The sequence below is a fragment of the Petaurus breviceps genome, unplaced genomic scaffold (genome assembly GCF_028583685.1).
Source record: "Petaurus breviceps papuanus isolate PSGF00001 unplaced genomic scaffold, PetGlider_PUasm1.0 98, whole genome shotgun sequence".
In the NCBI taxonomy this organism is placed as follows: domain Eukaryota; kingdom Metazoa; phylum Chordata; class Mammalia; order Diprotodontia; family Petauridae; genus Petaurus; species Petaurus breviceps.
Window position 1 is genome coordinate 18,931,381 of NW_027187460.1, and position 22,294 is coordinate 18,953,674.

Consider the following 22,294-nt stretch of genomic DNA (forward strand, 5'->3'; position numbering starts at 1 on the left):
ATATGTAGCTAATTTAGAATTTCCTCAACAAACTGTCAGTCTTTTATTAAATATTCCCACAGCCTGCCATAAAAGTTCATTTTACTTCTGAATAACTCAAATTAATATTATTTCTGACACTTTCTAAATCTGCCTCTGCCTCTGGTTCTGCCTTCTAGAGTTCTATCTTATAAAGGACAAATTTAGTCCCTTTTCTGGGGCAGCTAGAGGGTTCAGTGGATAGAGTACTGGGCTTGGAATCAGGAAAACTCATCTTCCTGAGTTCCAATCTGGCCTCAGACTCATACTAGTTGTGTGACCCTGGCCAAGTCACTTAACCCTGTTTGCCTCAGTTTCCCCATCTGTAAAATGATATGGAGAAGGAAATGGCAAAAAAACCACTCCAGTGTCTTTGCCAAGAAAACCCCTAGTGGGATTCCAAAGAGCTGGGCACAACAACAACACTTTTCCGTACCATAGTCCTTCAACTATATGGAGTCAGCTAGGATGCCCCTGCCCAAGTCTTCTTCAGTCTAAATGTCTCTAGCTCCTTTCACCAATAGGGTGATCTTGAAGCCTTTCATCATTCTCATTGTCCTCCTCTGGATATATTCATCTAACACATGTCGGAGGAAGAAGAGGAAGAGTGGTAGTGGGTAAGGACGAGGGTGAGAGTGTGGTAGTAATAGCTACCATTTATTTACACCTTAAAGTTTACAAAGCAATTACATATGTCATCTAATTTAATCCTCATAACAATTCTGTAAGTTAAGTATTATCATTATTGCCATTTTATAGATGAAAGAAATTTAACCTAAGAGAGGTTGTGACTTTCCCAGGATCTCATAGCTAATAAATTTCTGAGATAGGATTCAGACTCAGGTTTTCCTGATTCCAGGCAAAGCCCTCTGTGCACTTCATCAGACAGTATACTAGGTGCTGGTGATACAAAGGCAATACCAAAGCAATCCTCACTTCCAAGGGGCTTACATTCTATTGGGGAAAAATAACCATATCATAAATACAGTTAAGTGCATACAACAGAAATAAAAAGTCAACACAAAGTAATTTCCTGCAGTGGGGAAGAGTACTAGCATCTGCGAAGATCAGGAGATGCCTCAAGTAATAGGTGAAACTTTAGTTAAGCATTGAAGGAAATTAGGGGTTCTGTGAGGCAAAGGTGAGGAGGGAGAACATCTCAAGGATGGGGGAGAGTCTCGGCAAAGGCACGGAATGTTGTGTCCTGGAACAAGCAAGGAGGCCTGTTTGTTTAGAATACAGAGTGTGTCAAACAGTTAGATAGAGTGGAACCAGATTATAGCAGAATTTCAAAATCAACCAGAGGAGTTCATTAAAACACTTATGTCCTGGGTGTGTTCCTTTTCTGCCCTCTTCTATGCCAGTCTGATAAACTCCCCTGTGCAAGGAGATTAATGAGTGTTAAGCTGGTACTATAACCCAGGAAATAGATTTTCATTTTCATAGGCATCATTCCTACATGTCAGAAAGAACACCACACAGGAGACCTGTGTTGTTTCCTTGGCTCTGCTACTAACAAGGGGCATGATCTTAGAAAAGTCATTTCACTTTTCTTGACTAGCTTCTTCACGCATAAAATTGTGGGGTTGGACTATAATAGGGGTTCTTAACATTTTGTGTGTATGTGTGTGTGTGTCCCTTTGGACACTCATGGTTCTCCCAAGGGGTATGGTGAACCCCAATGACCATTTTTAAAATAATGTTTTGAAATGAAATAAAATGCATAGGATTACAAAGGAAATTTGATCATATCGAAATAGTTATCAAAATATATTTTTAAAAATAAAATATGTCAAAGTATATATCAATATGGGAATCTAGGTGGCATAGTGGACAGAGTTCAAGGCCAAGAGTCAGGAGGACTCATCTCCAGAGTCCAAATCTGTTCTCAAACACTAGCTGTGTGACCCTGGGCCAATCACTTAACTCTGTTTGCCTCAGTTTCCTCATCTTTAACATGAGCTGGAGAAGGAAATGTCAAATGACTCCATGTCTGTGCCCAGAAAAGCCCAAATAGGGTCATGAAGAGTTAGACACAACTGAACAACAAATATGTCAATATATAAAATATATATCAATATACCAAATATACATTAAAAAAAAGTTCACTGACCCCAGTTTAAGAATCCCTGGGCTAGAGCTATTTCCCAAGGTCTTTTGAAACTCTAACATGCAGTGGTCTATCTTGGCATTCACACCAAGACTGGATTATTAATTCAAGTTGTGGGATTTCTTTTCACAGTCATTCCTGAAGTGCCTACAGACAGCAACTTAAAGGACTCCTCCGTGGAAGGTATGTAGAAGGGATTTTCCTCAGCATTATTTATCAAGTCCTGTAGGAAGATATCTCCCTTAAAATTCTCCTCTGCTTCCTAATAAGAGAGGTGGCCCTTCTCAAAAACAATGGAAGCAGACTGTAAATTGCCAGGCAGATATTACAAAGCTAGAAAGGCTTTAAGTATAGCCCAATGATAGATTGTGTTATTCTTCCTAACACCTGAATAAGATCTGAAGGTCTTAGTGCACTTGAAAGCTCAAGATGAATCAAGAATGTGATAACTGACATACTCTAAGCTTTCAGGGAAATTACAATTGAAACTGGAGCCCGGGTCACACTTGGAGCAGACAGCCCACAGCCCAAGCCCTGGGGGCACAGGATATAGTCACAGTCCTGGGGGTCAGTAAACCAGGTCATGTTGGAACAGTTTTCCACATGCCCCTGCAGGGCTTTCTCATACTTGGCAATAGTGTCTGGGTCTCTAGGACTAGGAAGACGATAGTCTCAACATACTCAGTCCTAATCAGACCCCAGGTGAAAGTGTTGTGTTCATTTCTGGGTGTCATATTTTAGGAAAGACATTGAGGAATTAGGAAGCCTTCAATAAGGAGAAATGGGATTCTAAAAGGCTAGGAAATCATGCTACTAGAGGATCAAATAATAAATGACAAAGTTTAGTCTTCAGGAATCAGGGAAGCTTTCTGGTTGCGGTGCCCTTTAAAAGATGGGTAGGAATTCAACAGGTGAGGAAAGGAAGGAAGAGCATCTGGAAACAGGGAAGAATTTGTGCAGAGGCAAGGAGGTGGGAAAGGCCTGATTGTGTTTGAAAGACAGTGAGTCACCCAGGTTAGTTGGAGCATGTAGCACATGGAGAGACAGGGTTCTACCTGTTGTGGAGGGCCTTGAATGCCACGTAGAAGAGTCTGAACTTTTCTCCCTGTGCCCCTATTTAATATTTGCTACATCAGAAAACTTGAGCGGTAGACAAGTGCAGATGTCATAGTTATTTTGGCAGAAAGGACTAGATGTATGATCTTGTTGATGTAGGGAACTCCTGGTGGGAAACTCTCCATCAATGTGGATAAGCACCTTTTTGGCAACATATATAGTCTGAGATGATTGCTTCAGGTGCTAAAAGATGAAGTGATTTTCCTATGGTCACCAGGCAGTATGTGTCAGAGGCAGCACCAACAACCTTTAACCAAAAAGGGTTAATGTTAGAGTCTGAATCTGGGTTTTCCTGACGCATAGTATGCTGCATAGAGTGTAGCATGTGATGCTGCATATTATCCTTATCTTACAGAAGGAGAAATTGAAACTCAGCAAGGTTGGCTAGATTTTCCTAGATCACATGATCTGCAATGACCCTCTCTCCCCACCAGACTCTATTTTTCATGGTGTTCCTTTCCACTTGGTTCAAAGATCTTTACACATTTGGGGAGGGAAGTGCCTGCTTCTTCATTTTAAGACAAATCAATTTTACCCAGGCCTTTTGCTTTAGCTTTAAAGACCAGCTAGTTCTTGCTGCTCTTAATCAATAAACATTTGTTTGGATTTATAGTCATGTGCTTTCAACTGGCTCTATTGTCCCCAGTTCATGGAAACCCACAAGTGATGGAAGCCCGGGGAGAGGTTACAAGGTCTCTAATTGGCTTCTTCTATCATAATGTATTCTACTTTCTGAGAACAGAGGTGAGGTAGAAGGAAAGATCAGTTTTCTTGGTGATGTTTTTTACTCTTTTGTTCAGCTATTGTCAGAGGCCATGAAGGCACAATCCGCCCAGAGACTGTAGCACTGCTAGGTAAGTGGTCTTTGGACTTTTTTGCCTCAAGATATTTTTATTCCTTGTCTATGGAACAGACTAATGAAGCCAAGGATGTTGGGGTGTGAGAGCCAGGGAAGAGACAATATAACACAGACAATACCACAGAGAGAGCAATTGAAATAACTAAGGTGGTCAGGAGAATTGATGTCAAATCAGGAAATATTAATTGAGCAATTACTATGAGCAGAACACACAGTTTTAGTGTCAGCACTGGGGGTGGGGGTTGGGGGGGTGGTATAAAGCAGAGATAAAAACTAGGAGCCAGATGGAGAAAGGTCCAGAGTTGCTGAGATGGCCAGCTGTTGTCAATCCTATCAGATAGTTGACTGAAAGTCAAACCTACGTATAGATAACAAATTTCATATTTTGAGCAATATTTCATTTCATTCCTTAGATTAATTTTTCTGGCTATGAGGGAAATGACTCATGCTGATTATCACCAACCCCGTATTGGCCTTGCCAGTGGTAGAAATAACCTAGGGGATTACAGTAGCTAATAATTATAATAGCATTTAGATAGTGTTCTAAGGTTTCTGAAGCACTTTACAATTCTCTGATTATAATTATTGTTGTAATTATTATTATCATCTCTTTTCATCCTTATTACCACCTTGAGAGGTAGGTGCTATTATTGCCCCCATTTTACAGGTGGAGAAACTGAGGCAAGCAGTGGATTTTTTTAAAGTAGTTTATGCCAGCTGGTGAACACTTCTGTTGCTGTGCTCCTCCTGTAGATAACTTATACAGTGTGTGACACATGCCCTACCACAATGACATAGCTAGCACTGGGCACAATGCCTAGCATAGGAATGAATGCTCATTGGTTAACTAACATGGTTTTTGTTTTTGTTTTTGTTTTGTGAGGAAATCAGGGTGAAGTGATTTGCACAGTATCACATAGCTAGTAAGTGTCTGAGGCCAAATTTGAACTCAAGTCCTCCTGACCCCAGAGCCAGTGTTCTATCCACTTATGCCACCTAGCAACTCCAACATGTTATCTTTTACAAGATTAAGCAAAGTGGCACTTAAGCCATAAAGCCAAAGGGTCCCAGAGAGAGGGTAAATATTTAACAACCAACTATATAGGGGGAAAATGTACCCAGGACACATTTTTAAGTTTAATGTGCTTTTATTAACATTTTCTCCATTATTTTCCAGATGATCAACAAAACAATGTCCTGATTTGAACTATTTGCTGATTTCCTAGGTGTAAATACTTACACTGAAAATTTAACAACTAGTTCTCATGAGCCAGTTTGAGATTGCCCTAGCACACCCCTGGTCCCAAGTAGGAAAAAGAAAGAAGAGCGAGAGTCACACGAACAACAATGTTTTTGCTTTAGATTGTGTCTCTGTGATCCCAGGTGGGAAAAACAGAGGTAGACTGGAGAGTCTACATTATAATGTGCCCTGTCCAAATGTGAAAGATAATAACCTTCCAAAAACTCTACTCATGGCACAAGGATGACCCTGGGTTCTCAGTGGTCATGAACACAGAGTACAAGATTTGGCAAATTCTGTCATACAAAAAAATGGACTTTAGTAGGGTGACAGTGACACTAGAGAGGCAGACTGATTAAGTAGACCAGTAGGCCCCTTGGTAACAGAAACACATGAGGAAAAGTTATACATAAAATTGTCTTCAGTCTTATGGGGCCCCCTTCTGGTTCTGCAGTGATAATAGAAGTTAAAAAACAAAAGGCAAAGGGTGCTAAGAACCATACAAGTTTTAGAATTTTTATTACTTTTAACTTAGTTCTCAGTAAAGGTGAGATCCTTGCCTAGTGACCAATATACTAGAGGAACTGAATCCTATCAGTCTTGATATACCTACTAAAAATGGTACTAGAAGACAAAAGAAAATTGTAGCTTAATGGAAGGATAACTCACATTTATTTCTCCTTGGAAAAGCAAATAAAATAGTTGATGTAGTTAACTACCTTATTGAACTAGGCTTGGAGTCAGGAGGATCCAAGTTCAAATCCAACCTCAGACACTTACTAGCTGTATGATCCCGGGCAAGTCACTTAACTTCTGTTTGCCTCAATTTCCTTAATGTAAAATGGAGGTAATAACAGCACCTACTTCCTAGGTTGGTGTTAGAAAAAATGATATGACATTTATAAAATGATTAGCACAGTGCTTGGCAACATAGCAAGAGCTATATAAATGCTTATTCCCTTCCTAGTCCCTTCCTTGCTCATCAAAAACATCATTTCATGGGTCATTTCTTATTGTATCACTTATGAGAACCATTTGCAAAGATACAGCCATGAAGATAATTACAGGTTTTTGCTATATGTTGCAAATAATAATAAGGCAAAGAAGTCCTAACAAGAAGTCAGGAAGACCCACAAAATAAAGTCAACATATCCTTTAATGGAAGCCAGTTAGGTGGTACAGTGGATAGAGTGCTGGACCTAGAGCCAGAAACACTTGAGTTCAAATTCTGACTTACTGGATGTGTGACCCTAGACAAGTCACTTAACCCATGTCTGTAACCCATACATGCCTGTCTGACTCAATAACACCCACTTCCCAGGGCTGTTGTGAGGATAAGATTAGATAATATTTGTAAAGCACTGTGTAAAACTGAAAGTGCTATATAAATTCTAGCTATTAATTCAATTAGATCTACCCCCCCATTCTATGCAAAGGGGAAAGTGCCCCCCAAAAACTGGAAAACATGTAAAAGAAGAAAAATTGAATAAAGCCTTGAAGGCTATACAGAAACCTCATGCCCATTTATCATGAATACTTAGAGAAAAGTGAGGAGACTTTGGATATGGTGAGCATTGCATATTTTTTTTAAAGCAATTGGGGTAAAGTAACTTACCCAAGGTTACACGGCCAGTATTTTTGTGTGGATGTTAACAATCTGAGGCTGGAATCAATCCCGGGTTCTCCCGACTCTGGGACCAGTGCTCTTACTCACTGCGCCACCTAGCCGCCCCGCATATTTTTTAAAATAAAATTTATTGTATTTTCATAACAAGAAAATACTGGATACTGATATGATAATAATTTTCCAGTGCAGGGAAAGGTGAGTTTATAGGAAATATGGCAAGACCCAATTAAGCCAGGTCATAATAAGAGTATTTAGAGACAAAAACTAGGAGAACAGGAGACAAAAAAAAGGGAAAGAGCTGTTAAGATTTTTATTACTAACTCTTTTCTCTATCAATGACAGAGAAGCCACTACTTTGGGACTTTAATATCATAATCTTCAGTGTATAACATGTGGAAATAGAAACATCACAAAAGAAAACAAAGTTGAGAATTCAGAGTGGACCAGGACTCTACACAGAGGAGATATATGCTAGAGTTAACACAGTTTGGAGAGAGTTGGGGGATTCTTAAGATGTCTGAAAGAGGGGATGATGCCAAATGCTTAGAAAAATCAAGAACTTTGTTATCATATCCCCTCTTTCATCCCCCCCCCGACAAATTCCCAAAAAGCAAGTGAGAAAATAGCAACAACTATCTAGTCCCTAAACCTACTTTCCTATGTAAACAAAAATTGTGTGTGAATAATATGGACACACATCAAAGATACAGTTCCAGAGACTGGAAAAAGCCTGAGCAGAAGTAGAAGTGTTTTCAAAGGAGGACATAGAGTAATCTGGTTTGACTGGAGCAAAATGCACATAGATAGAAAAGTATGAGATAAGGCAAGAAAGGTAAGATGGCACCAGATTGTGGTAGGCCTTGAATGCCAGGCAGAAGACTTTGAACTTGACAGGATATACTGACACACTGAAGATTTTTGATCAGTGAAGCTATGTGACCAGATATATACATAAGATTATTAGACTGGACTAATAAGATAATTATATTGAACTAGACTAGAGGATATCACTGAAGATGGTATAAGAAGGCAATAGATAGACTTTGGCAAATTATCCTACAGTGGACCACATCTCTGCAGTCACATAGTTGACTGAAAAATGCAGAAACTACAAGTTCTCACTGTATTCATTTTTTTATTCAAAAGAGCGAACTGCCACTTTTGTTGGCTCTCCTCCAATAAGATCTCTCCTGTACCTGCTCTAATACTCACAGGAGTCTTTAAAAGATTTAACAACATGGATAACCTTGTAAGAAAACTAGTTATCACATAAATGAGGTTTAAAACAGGACAGTGAGTGGTCACCAAAGGTCTTTGCTCTCATCATAAAGGATGCCCAGCTCTCAGTCCCAATGGAAGAGCAATTTCCTATAAATTATAATATATTATAATTATAGAATGTGATATAATTACATATTGTAATTATAATTATAAAATAAAAATATTTCCTATAAATGTTGAGTCCTCCCAGATGTTCCACCTTTACAGATGACATTGTGCTAATAGGTTAAAGCCCCAGAACTTCCTCAGTGAGATTCGGTCACTCAAAAGAGTTCAGATGAATGCAGGGAAAACCAAAGGGAGAAAGAACGTGGTCCAAGTAGAGACCTGTAGTTAATGGGATCATTAAATCTTATATTTAGAACTAAAAGGCAACCTGAGAGGCCTTCAAGTCTGACCTCATTTTATAGATGAGGAAACTGAACTTCAGAAAGGTGAAGGGACTTAGTCAAGGTCACATAGCAGTTAAGGGTCTGAGGCAGGATTGGAACCCAAGATCTTACTAACTCCAAGTCCGATTTCATATACATATGTATATATTTATGTGTACATACTGGTATATACATAAAACTGAGTGGCACAGTAGATTGAGCGCTAGACCTGGAGCCAGGAAGACCTGAGTTTAAATCCAGCTTTAGATATTCTTTAACTGTGTGACTCTGGGCAAGTCACATATGTGCCTGAGTGTGAACATGTGTATTCAATGCATACTCCCAATCAATATAAACATATTGCATTATTGTGTATATGTACATATGTGTACATTGTGTATATGTACATATATATGAGTATGTTTACACACAATCTTTTTGGCATCAGTATTCTTCCAGTGATGATATATGGCTCTGAATTATAGAATACCATGGTCTCTAAAAGAATTAAATTTGAGTGTAAGCTATAGAGTAATACCTGATAGTCAGAAACAAGTTGTACTATGTAGTGCGAAGAATTATGCTTAGGGGAGTAGGGCATCACCAAAGAGTTATATGATCTGGAAAGGAGATGGTCATAGAAAGAGTGAGAGACAACCAATGGACAACCCACCTGCTCCACTTACATGATGATGTAAGAAGAACTACGGAGAGGCTCCCAGCAGATTGGGTAGTGGAATTCATGGGAGGTCCTTGGACAAGAGTAATATAGAATGAGAAAGTATGGGTTTACCTGTACAGTGGTGTGGAGATACAAAGACAAAAAGGAAATACTACCTCCCCTCCAGAAATTTAAAATCTGTAGGGGAAAGAGGGCACCACATGTTTATCTATAAATATGCACAGAATAAATGGAAGGTAATTTGGAACACAGCACTAGCAGCTTGGAAAATCAGAAGATGCCTCATGTGGAAAGTAGCATTTAAACTGGACTTTGTAGGGAAGGAAAGATTCTACAAAGTGGGAGGTCAGGAGGGAGGGTGTTCCAGGCATGGGGAACAGAGAGCCTTTGAAAGGTGCAGAGATGGTTGATGGAATGGCTTGTGTTATTAAAAAAAACAAAAATGCCTGATTGACCAGACTGGTCAAATGAGTTAAGAGGAGTAAGAATATTCTCTTGTGAAGTTCAGATGTAATGTTGTTATCTCTGTTTAACAGATGAGGAAACGAGAGCTTAGTAAGGTGCTGTGATTTATCAAAGGGAATATAAGCAATGAGGGTTAGAATTCAAACCCAGTGTACCTGACTCAAGCAGGCTGCTCTTCCCGCTGGGGTCATTCTAAACCATCTCAACATTCTAATCACAATGCTCATTGAATGAATTCCATTAGCAATTCAAATGAGTAACCTCCTACAAATAAGGAAAAGAGACAAAGCAATAAAACTCATTAGGGGGCACAGAAGAGACATTGACCCTTTGAGAACTAAGTTCTAATGAATTATCATGGGTGAGAACTTTAGATTTACCTGCCCAGCTTATGGGAAGTCAGAAGAAAGGATCTTGGTCTTTTAGACAGACCCTGCTTATGTCTCTGCATTTAGGCAGGGTCCATTGACTAATCTGCCTAATGAACAGTTTCAACATATAAGCTATCCTTTATGTGTTTTTAGGACCCATGCAGCCTATAATGAAGGGAGTAACGAATGCCTTGTCTGGCCTTAAATCTGGAGACTCAGATGTACAAGCTTTGGAACTGATCCCTAAGGAGACAAGAGGAAAAGGTGAGTAAGAATACCAGCACTGTCCTTGGATCCAATTAGAGAGAACCCCTCCTGCCCATATAGATATGAGAGAACCATTAAGTCACTGGAAGGAAGGTTTTGATTCTGAGCTCCAATCTGGCAGTATTATAATATTGAATTCAAGGTGGGTATGTTTGGCTTAACTCTGTGTGTGTGTGTGTGTGTGTGTGTGTGTGTGTGTGTGTGTGTGTGTTTGAAAGACAGACACAGAAAATATCTTGGTAGGGCTTCACTCTGGTCAGTAAGGCAAACTCAGGAAATAAGATAAAAGAAGTTTATTAGCACAAAAAAGGCAGCAGTATTGGGTGTGGCCAACCTCTATTCAAACTGATACTACTTTTTATAGACAGGAATGAACAACTTTCATATAATGGCAAAAGTATTTTTTATTGGTTCATGTAATTATGAGGAGATGAAATTAGTGGACATGTACAAGACATCTTATGAAAGTTAAGTGCTACATAATCAAAGTCTAAACAAGGTTTTAAAATGGAGTCACTCAGATTGACTCATCACAAGTAGCTGACTTTGCATATATATATATATATATATATTTCTGTGTGTATGCAATATACATTTATCTTTACAAATACATTTTTCATTCAGTTCATTTTCATAAACATTTAATAAGCACCTACTGTATGCCAGGCACTGTGCTAAATGCTGGGAATACAAATAAGAAAAAGACAAATTCCTGCCCTCAAGGAATTTATAATTTAATAGAGAAAGAAAACAACAAAAGGAAGCTGAAAGGGGGAGAAGACTAACAGGGTATATTATAAACACATTTTATGCACACCAAAAATTGCACACATATAACACATATGTGTGTATGTTATACCCACGCAGATGAAACAAATAATGCATATTTGTTACAAGAGGGGTTGGAAGTCAAGAGGGGAGCTAGATATAGAGTTGTTCCCCCTCAAAAAAAAAGTGGTCCTTATAGCATTTTTTAAATGCATAGAAGAAAACAAGGAAATTCAGAAGGACACAGAGAAGCAGGAAATCTTTGAAAGTAAAATATTTAATTTATTATATTCTTTTTAAGAATTAAATCTAATTTTTTCAATCAATGAAAATTTACCTTTTTCCCCTCCCTACCTTCATACCCCAACTCTCCTGGAAAAAAAAAAAGAAAGAAGAACAAACCCCAATATAAACACAGTAAAGCAAAAACAAATTACTATATTGGCTATGTAAAAGAAAAAAGTCTCAATCTGCACCCTGAATCCATCATCTTTCTATCCGGAAGCAGACAGTGTATTTCATCATGAGACCTCTGAAGTCATGACTGGTCATTGTATTGATCAGCACTCCTAAATCTTTCAAAATTGTCAGAAACAATCATCTTACCAAGAAATCCACATGGCCATCAGTGAATTCATCAGGAAAAAAATTTAATTATAGTTTTCTTGTAAGAGACCCATGACCCATAAGGAGACACACCCTTTCAGACAATCACAAAGCCTTTTATTCCTTATCCTGATTCATATTTCCCTCTCCTATTCCCCATTGGCTAACACAATTTCATGAACCACCTATTCCATGTTTTTCTTCCAGATGTGTTTCCCCCTTCCTTGCCATGCATCACATGTGCATTTAAATTAGCTTGCTCTATGCCAGGGGGTATGTGGATTAATATTAAACAGCTCATTAAGGATGTGTACAAGCTTCTGACCTTTTACTCAATCAGCAGTTTGGTTCTGCTAGGTCACAGCTCTGATTACAACCAGTTACTTCTAATTTACATCCTGTTATCTTTCCTGCAAAGCTGGGAATGTATAGGTGTCACTGCTGTAGAAACAGAACTCTTTCTGTTTCTCACAAAACTGTTTGTCTTTACAATATTGTGGTTACTGTATAAATTGTTCTCTTGGTTCTGCTCACTTTACTCTGAATCAGTTCATACAAATCTTTCCAGGTTTCTTTGAAACCATTGCCTTCATCATTTCTTACAATACAATAGTATTGTAAGAAATTCATATTCCATAACTTGTGGGCATAATGGTCACCTCTTAGTGTCCAATTCTTTACCACCTAAATAAATAAGCTGCGTGTGTGTGTGTGTGTGTGTGTGTGTGTGTGTACTCTTAGAGTTTGTTTTCTTTAGAATTAATCCTTCCCTTAATCTACCTTCCTTTGTATTCCTCCCTCTTTTTTCTTTTGTTTGCTTCCTGTTTCCTTACTGGAAGATGCATTTCTGTTCCCAATAGCATGTGTATTCTTCTACCACTTCATATGAAAATGTCAGCTGTTCCCCTAACTCCTTCTTCCTTAACAGCATAGATTGTTCATCATAGAACTTGTTCATCCTGGTTATGTGAGATAATTTCCTCTATACTTCTCCCTTTTTCCTCCCTAATGTATGCTTCTTCCCTTCCCTTTCCATTTTTTTTTTAAGATCATCAAAACTATTCTCAGTATCTCTAATTAGACTCCTTCTATGACCCCTGATAATGAGAGGATGCTGAGGAGACACATGTATCATGACCTCATAATAGAATATAGACAGTTTAGTTCATCCTTGTTTCATCCCTTATGATTGTTTGCTCATGTTTATGTCTTTAGGTTTCTCTTGACTTCTGTGTTTGCATTTGTAGTTTCTATGTAGCTCTGGTCTTTTTATCAAAAATGATTTGAAAGTCCTCTATTTCATTAAAAAAAAAGTCCATTTTCTTCCCTATTATATTATACTCGGTTTTTCTGGCTAAATTGTTCTTGGTTGTAAGCCTATACCTTTTACCTTTAGGAATATAGTATTCCAAGCTCTCCATTTCTATAATAGTTGTAGCTGCACAATTGTGTCTGATCCTGACAGTGGTTCTTCAATATTTGAATTCTTCCTTCCTAGTTACTTGCAGTATTTGGTTTTTCTTTTTTTCCCTTTGACCTGGAAGCTCTGGATTATTTAGCCAAAATGTTCCTGCCAGTTTTTCTTTGGGGGTTTCTTTCTGAAGGTGACCTGTGGTGTCTTTCTATTTTCACTTTTCCCTCTGCTTTTAAGAGACATGTTCAGCTTTATGATTTCTTGAAATGTGCCTAGACTTATTTTTTCCTTCTCATCATGGCTTTTAGGTAGTTTGCTATTGTTCAGAGCAGAGTCATCATAACTTGATTCAGCTGGCCCTTTCTGACTATGGATTCATATAGTTTTAGCTTTGTGTCATCTGAAAATCCGCTCAATATGTCATTTATGCTTTTATACAAGTAACTGATAAAACGTAAAATAGCAGAGTCCATCAGAGATTCCAGGAGCACCCCATGGGAAACTGTCAGAATTGTTACTGAGCTACCCCTCTCAGTTAGGCTATTCAACCAGTCCTCTATTCATCCAGTTGTACTTACCACTAAGAATAACAGGAAAGACCTTACCAAATACTTTCCTTCTCTAGATATTCATAGTCATCCATTTAATGATGCTTTCTAGAACCTTACCAGGCAGCTGAGTCAAAACAAGTTATGGCTTATAATTATAATTTTGAAGATCAGGATATTTGTTCTTCTCTAGTCCTTTCATAACTGTCTCTGCTTCCACGAAATTCCGGAGATCATCAACAACATCATAGCAATTTTGTCTTCCACTTCTTTCAGTATTGAAAGATACTGGAAGATTTATCTGAGACAGGTGATTTGAACTCATCAAGGGCTGTTGTACCCTTGTTCATCTTGTCTTTGTTTTGTCCTTTGCTGTCTAAAGATCATTTTCCTTGGAAAACAGAAACAAAATAAGCAGAGTAACTCTGATTTTTCTTTGTCATCAATTATCATCATCATTCCATCCACTCCAATCAGGTCTCCTATCCCTTTGTGACCCTCCTCTTTTCCTTAATATAGCTATAAAAAAAGAAAAAGAAAAAAAAACTCCTTTATTGTCCTTGGTTTTCCTCACCACCCTCTGCTCATTCTGACTTCAGCATTTCTAATACTTCTCTTTTTAATTTTTTTTCTTATTCTTTTGAAAATTCAGTGTTATTTTCAGGGGCCATATCCAGTCATCCTGATCCATATCTTGCCATTGGACCCAGATGCCTCTGAACAAGAGAGTGAGGCTGGAGAAGAAAATGGCAGACTATTCTAGTATTCTTACCAAGAAAACCCCAAATGGGATCACAAGGAATCAGACACAACTAAAAAACTGAACAACTACATGTGTGTGCATGTGTATAGATATACATGTGTGTACATATATACATACCTACCTATATATACTTATACATGCATATGTATATATGCACATAAATACTTATACATACAAATGTACATACACATGTATATATGCATATATATATACCAAAAATATGTGCACACACACATAAATGTTTTATCATGAGTTCTCTGGAATTGTGGTTGATTATTATCTTGACATTCTTCATACAAAACTCTGCCCTGCTTTTGTATTTATCTTCTGTTACCTGTCTTTTCTTCAGTCTTCTGTATGTAATCTTTTTTTCAGCCTTGATGACTGAGTTCCTAGTGCATCTACATTTGTATCTTTAGACAATTTCCCTTTTCTTCTCATTGAAGTTCTTCCTCTTTGTGTCTTGAAAATATCATCTTTTACAGCTTCTCACCCCTTCTGGGCTAACTTCTCCTATAGAGTTCCAGCCTTCATCTGAAACATATGAAATACATTCAACCCAAATCTAGACTGCATGTCAAATTATTTCTTTCCTTCCTCTCCTTTCTGGTAGACTCAATGATTGGTCATTTTCTCTTCAAGGCTTCCATCATTTCTACCCCAGCAACCATTTACTTCTCACAAACTATTTAGATAAATCGATGCATTACAGTGATATAAAGGACTATTAAGGGAGGTTGTGATCCTGTGGGCACCAGCCTAACCTTTGATACTGATGTCAACAAGGACAGTTCTGACTTTCCCTTCTGTTATAAACAAAGCCATTGGGTGGGTATGTTGAGCAATTTATCCAGTGTGATGCTGATTAGAATTTCAAAGATGGAAGCAGCCCTAAGGATTGTATATTCTGATTCCCTTATTTTATAGATATGGGAACAGATATACAGAGAGCTTAGGTACTGGAAGAATCAGGAGGCTTGGTTTCCCTGCCTTACCTAAGCTATTGAAGTGTTCATTCAAGTCATTGGATCTCTCTATAGTTTCTCATGGAGAAAATATGGAACCTGTAATTCCAAGGCCTACTAATATCCATATTAAAGCACTGAATATGTATATACACATAGGCCTGCTGTTTCTAGGCATCTTTTCTTACACTCTGGTTTTAAACCTATGTACATTCCATCACTATAGCTGAGAAAAACATCAGCAATGATCTCAGTTGGACTCCAAGGCTAAATGTCTCATTTGGATGATTGAAGGTAACTTTTTTGACCCTTTGAAAGCTAATTGACTTTAGATATGAGTAGAACTTCTTTTAGGGTGATGGGAACAGGTTTCATTCAAATGTTCCTTGCTGAAAGGCAGTTAGCTGTGCTTTCTGACCTTCTGCTCCTCCAACTTTTAATGAGACATCCTCTGGAGAAAAGATGAGCTTGGGATCCAGCATTGCTTACTGGTTCATTACACATTTGGAGGCTCATCTATATCTCCCCATGGCAGAAAGACTAAGTGGAAATGTTCCCTGCAGTCTTAGGGGGAAAATGTTATTGTTAGGAGCCGAGTTTAGCCAAGAATCCCAAATTGGTGAGGCCATCCCATACCCATACTGCAGGAGTGAGGGCTGGCATGTCCATGCCCCCCCCCCCAAACGCATCAAGTAAATGAGGCATAGTGGGAAAACCACTCTATTAAGAATCAAGAGATCTAAATTTGTATGCCTTTTCTGACATTTTGGTTCTGTGACCCTAGGCAAGTCATTTTACCAAGATTCAGTTTTCTCATCTGCAAAATGGAAACATATATCCTACCTACTTCATAACATTTTTATGAGGATAAAATGAGATGATGTATATAATGTGCTTTGTTAGTATAGAGGACTACATAAAGATTAGCTAGCCTTAACAGCAGCAACAATAGAAATAATAGCAACAACATTAATAAGTCACCTAGAGTTACCCAGAAATGGGAGCAGCTTTGTAGTATGGGAATAGAGATAATGAGTCTTCAGCTAGGCACAGAGGAGGTAGGAGTGGGCTGAAGATACAGGTAAAAGCATCAGCAAGCCAGAGACTCAGGAGCAGAAGGCTAAACCAGGCTCTGAAAGGACACTTCAGATCAGTGCACAGGACTGGGAGTCACAAGCAGAAACATAATTGAGGAAGAGATTCATAGGTTCTTAGACATTTACAGTTAGAAAGAACTTTAAATGTCATCTAGTGCAACCACTTTATTTTACAGAGGAAGAAACTGAGGCCCAGAGTTGAACTGAACATTCCTTCTTATGGGCTTTAAAAGGAAAGTGCTACAAAATATGGGGACCATACATTGGGGAAAAGACGAAATAGAATGAGAAGATGTGAGCCATCTTGAACCTTGGAATTCTCCATTTCCATCATTCCCAACCGAGCTATTGTGGTTGTCAGACTATGGTTAGGATATATAAGTCCAAAAAGTATGAACTTTTCTTCCTAGGCAGAGGTTGGTGCTACAGACTTTACCCTCCTGTTCCCCTGGGTTCCTTTCCTTATTTCTTTGGTGGCTAATGGAATAAAATTATCAAAGCTAAGGTGTTAATGACTCATAATGGCTTAATATGTAGCCTGTATCACATTAGCATTTTAATAGCTACCTTCAGTCCCTTGCCCTTAAGGAGTAAGTTATGGGTAATTTCAGACACCCTGGGTCAACATAAAAAGTATTTTTGTAGGGACAAGACTTACTAGTGCCATTTACCCATTGTGCCCCCATGTATGAGATACCATGGCCCTGTTCGGACAGTGTGCACGAAGCCTTCCAGTCTTGGACTAGAGATCCCCATTCTCACCCCAAAGCCTGCAGCTCCCCATCACTGAAACAGGTATGGATTCACAAGGCTAATCCTTTTGAGATGAACTGGTTCCTGTAGGCACTATTCTTGCAATTGAAAGAACTTGAAACTACCATCTTATCAGTGCTCTGGTGTCATGGTTGGTCACTGCATTGATCAAAACTCTTAAGTATTTCAGAGTTATTTTTTATTTACATTGTTGTTGCTATGGTATAAACTGTTCTCCAGGTTCTTCTCCCTCCACTCTGTATTAGCTCATAGAAGTCTGATCAGGCTTTTCCGAAAATATCCCTTTTGTCATTTTTAGACAGTACAGTAATATTCCAGTACAGTCATATATCACAACTTATTCAGCCATTTCCCATTTGATGGAGAGCCCCTTTATTTCTAGTTCTTTGCTTCAGTGAAAAGAGCTACTATAAAATATTTTGTGTAGATGGGTCCTTTGGCTTTTCCTTTGATCTCTTGGGGTATGTGCCTAGCAATAGTATACTTCAAAGTATGTACACTTCAATGAATCTACAACTTTTTAAAAACTTAATCAATCACCTTTTGCCTTTCAATGAATTTTTAAAAGTTTTTAATTATTATCTTTTGGTCAGACTGTAAGCTCCTTGAGATCAGGGATCTTTTTTTTTTTTCCTTTCTTTATATACTCAGTCCTTAGTACAGTTTCTGGTGCTTAATATATGCTTACTGGTTTGACTGATTTTTACATTAGTTAGATTTCCCTTACATCCATCCCCCTCCCCCAGTTCATAACCTTTTGAGGAAAGAGCTATTTCCCATTTCCCCAAAGACTGGAAATCATTCCTGGGTCAGAATATGAAAAAATAAGGGTAGTCTGGTCTTGGTATGACAGGGGTAGGGAGAAAGGGATCCTGGTGGTAACCAATTTGGGAGCTTTCTCTGATCCCTGTCAGTAACAATTTGGGGATTATAATGTTTAGACAAGACATTATCTTTGGTCTCATGGTAGATGAAGGGAAAACTTATGACTGTAAACTTATGTACATACAATCAGAACTTCTATACAAATCTTTCCAGAAGAATGTTAATATCATGTGACTTTACTTTCAAGGCTGCTCTTGATGTCCATTTTAACTCAGTTTGGCCTAGATGCAAATATTGGTGGGGAAAGACACAGACTCTCCAGTATGATTTAGTCCTGGATTAAATCTATAGACAATCCTAGAAGTAGGAATTGCCACCCCATCAAATAGTTTAACAGGTGGAGGAGGGAAGGTAGTAAGGTGAGCAGTTCAGGTCAGGAGATTTAAAAAGACAGGTAAAGGGACAAACCTGGGAAATGTACTTGATGACATTCACACCTACACTGATGGTAGATGTATTGAACAAACAATCAGTGGTCACTGTGTTAGGTGATGGTCATGTAAAGATGAAAAACTACATAGTCCTTGACTACACAGAGTTTCTTAATTGAGTAGAGGGATGAGACATGTTCATATAACCTTAGTACAAGCTAGGTTATGGTAAGTGAACTGGAGAAATCAGAGCTGTTTATAGGTAATGACTTCATCATCCCCAGAAATTTTGATGAGTGTCAAGGAATGAAAATGATAGTATCTTTTATTTATTAAAGGTTTTGCATGTCTCTTCAAAGCGCTTTCATGTGAATTATCTAATTTGATCGCCATCAATGACAAAAGGGATGTTTTCAAAGAAACCTGACCAGATCTAATGCAGAGTGAAGAGAGCAAAACCTGGAGAACAATTTATACCATAGCAACAACAACCTAAATAAAAAATAATTCTGAAATACTTGGGATTTTTGATCAATAGATAGACAAGGCAAATGTTATCTACATTAGATTGTAAATTCCTCAAACATTGTACAAAGCAACAGCAAAATGATCAACTTCAAATATGTAACTACTCTGATAAATACAATAATCCAAGTAAATTCCAAAGGACTTATGATAAAAATGCTATTCACCTCCAGAGAGAGATCTAATGAAGTCTGAGTGCATATTGAAATTTTTTCCACTTCCTTTACATTTCTTGCTTTTTAAAAAATTTTTTTGCAACATGGCTAATAAGGAAATATGCTTTACATGATTTTATATGTATAATTTATATCGCATTGCTTGCTTTCTCAATGGGTGGGGGAGGAGCAGAACAGGAGGGAAAGAATTTGGAACTCAAACTTTTTTAAAAAATGAATGTTAAAAATTTTAAAGATTAGTAAAAAGATCATATCCTCCTTGAAGGTGGAGGTTGTCTTTCTGCCCTTCTTTGTATCCCCAGTACTTAGCACAGTGCCTGATATAAACAAATACCTGTTGACTTGATTGATTGATTGCTTGATTATATAGGAGAAACAGAATAGTATGATGGATAGAACACTGGCCTTGGAGTTAAGAACCATGGGGTTCGAATCCCATCTGAGAAATTTACTAGCAGTGTTGAAACTGAGCAATTTATTTAACCCCTCTGGGCCTCAGTTTCCTCATCTGTAAAATGAGGATGGTAGACTAGATGACCTCTAAGGTTCCTTTCAACTCTAAATCTATGTTTCTTTGGTCTCCATCTGACAAATAAGAAGGCTGAGGGACAGAGAAGTAATGTTATTTTCCCAAGGTCACACAGTGCCAGAAAGAAGGCTAGAACCCAGGTCTTTTGACTCCAAGTTCCATCACCTTCCAAAGATCTACCCAGAAGTCTCAAAAGTCACTTTTAGGGACTTCCAAGGATTTCACTGTCTTTAAACTCACATTCCGCAATGTCTTGAATAGCTGAATATTTGATTTTCTTTTTCTTTCTTTTTTTAAAAATTAGATTGTGACAGATTCACCTTTGTGCAACTGGGAGACAGTGGAGAAGTCAAGCAGGAGATGCCCCAGATTGGAGAAATGCTCTTTTGTCTGACGGCTCGATGCCCAGAGGACTTTGAATCTTATGGTTGTTACTGTGGTCAGGAAGGAAGGGGAGACCCTGTTGATCCCTTGGATAGGTATGGAGGATTATAGCTGTGTGATATGGATGCAGAGACCAGTGTCAGGACACAGTACTGGCACAGGGTCAACTGGCATTGGTTCATCACAATTAAGCCCTGACTGATACTTTTAGGAATACTTTTAGATCAGAGCTCCATAACTCTGTGTGTGCATGTGTGTGTGCATGCGTGCGTGCGTGCGTGCGTGTGTGTGTGTGTGTGTGTGTGTGTGTGTGTGTGTGTGAGAGAGAGAGAGAGAGAGAGAGAGAGAGAGAGAGAGAGAGAGGGGTGGGGAGGAGTGGTTTGTGGTAGTGTGGTGAAGCCTATGGACCCCTTCTCAGAATAATGTTTTTGAATGCATAGAATAATGTTTTTGAATGCATAAAGTAAAATGCATAGTAATACAAAAGAAACCAGTTATATTGAAATAAAGACTTTTTTTTTCCTATCCAAGTTCACAGGCCCTCTGAAATCTATCCATAGATATCTTGGGGATCTATGGACTCCATGATAAGATCCCCTGCTATGAATTATCCTAAACTTGTCTTATCAGCAAAGACCATCATGAAGGACATGGATACCCCCTAGACTTATTTATAAATGGAGGGCAAAGGAATAATAATGTGCTAAACAGCCTATGTTTATATAGAACTAGATAGTTGCAAAGTATAAGAAATTATCAAATCCAGCAGGTCCATGCCAGTCCTTTTGCCCCTTCTTCAAATAGTGTTTCCCCTCCTCTACCCTGGTTCTTTATTTTTAAGATTATCTCCCATCTATACTGCATGTGACTTGTACGTACTTAGTTATTTATGGTTATCTCTCCCATTAGAATGTGAGCACCTGGAGGACAATGACTGTGTATTTATTTGCCTTTCATTTTATCCCAAGTCCTTAATGTTTCTATATTGCCTTGTTATAGATGTCAGACAACTCCTGGTCTCTGCTGGGGGAAAAAAGACAAAACAAAATAAAGAGAACAAAACAAAAACATGTAAGCCTGAACCTATTCGGAAGACAAAGCTGTTGTTCAGCCATTTTCAGTCATGTCTGACACTTCTTTGATCCCATTTAGGGTTTTCTTGGCAAAGATACTGAAGTGGTTTGTCATTGCCTTATCTAGGTCATTTTACAGATGAAGAAACTAAAGCAAACAAGGTTAAGTGTCTTCAGGGTTAATTGAAAAAATTAGTTCAGGATCATGCAGCTATTATAAGTCTGTGGTCAGATTTGAACTCAGGTCCTCCTCACTCCAGGGCTGCTATTCTGTCCACAGAATCATAAATTCTCAGAGCTGGAAGTCTTTGATTGAATGGAGCTCAATTCAAATTTATTATCTACTATGTGCCAGGCCCTAGAATAGGTGACTATTAAAGCCAGGCTAGCATGGGCCTTACAGGGGTTCAGAGACATGAACATGACTGCATAATATGGTGAGATTTTAAGAGTGTAGCGAGGGCCACTAACTCCCCTACGAGTTCAGTTTCACATTTGATTCTTGAATTGGTTGCAGGAAGGCAGCAGCTCATTTTAAACTGTAATGGGTATTGGTACAATAACATTCACAGATATTGTGTCTACATGACTAGTACAGCTCAAGGTTCTCTCCTGGGTTTTTTCCCCTTTTCTATCTATAGCATCACACTGCTGACATCAGCTTCCATGGGTTTAATCATCCTTTCTGTGCAGAGATCACTCTCTTGCTTTGAGTCCCACATCATCAGCTGCCTGTGTTTTTCCACAGACATCTCAAATTCAAAGCTCTTCACAACCTAGTCCCAATCGACCTTCCCAACCTTATTATATTTTACTCCCTTCGACATGCTCTGAATCCAGCCACACCAATCTACTTGCTGCTTCTCACACATAGCTCTCCATTTACCTCTGCACTTACTACTTACTCTCTATGATTAGAATGTTCTCCCTCCTCACCTCCAACATTAAGTTTCCATGGCTTCTTTCATGTCTCATATCCAATGCGTGCTTCTGCAAGAGGCCTTTCTTG

General features: G+C 38.5%; 1 protein-coding gene across 1 annotated transcript in view; it reads left to right on the top strand.

Annotated features, from left to right (window-relative positions):
• OC90 (otoconin 90) overlaps window positions 1-22,294 on the top strand; it is a 50,151-nt gene that overhangs the window by 22,594 nt on the left and 5,263 nt on the right. The window contains exons 8-11 of the mRNA XM_069081300.1: window positions 2,261-2,311; window positions 4,045-4,098; window positions 10,294-10,404; window positions 20,133-20,307. Coding sequence (XP_068937401.1) covers window positions 2,261-2,311; window positions 4,045-4,098; window positions 10,294-10,404; window positions 20,133-20,307 — 391 coding nt within the window. The remainder of the gene's footprint in view (window positions 1-2,260; window positions 2,312-4,044; window positions 4,099-10,293; window positions 10,405-20,132; window positions 20,308-22,294) is intronic.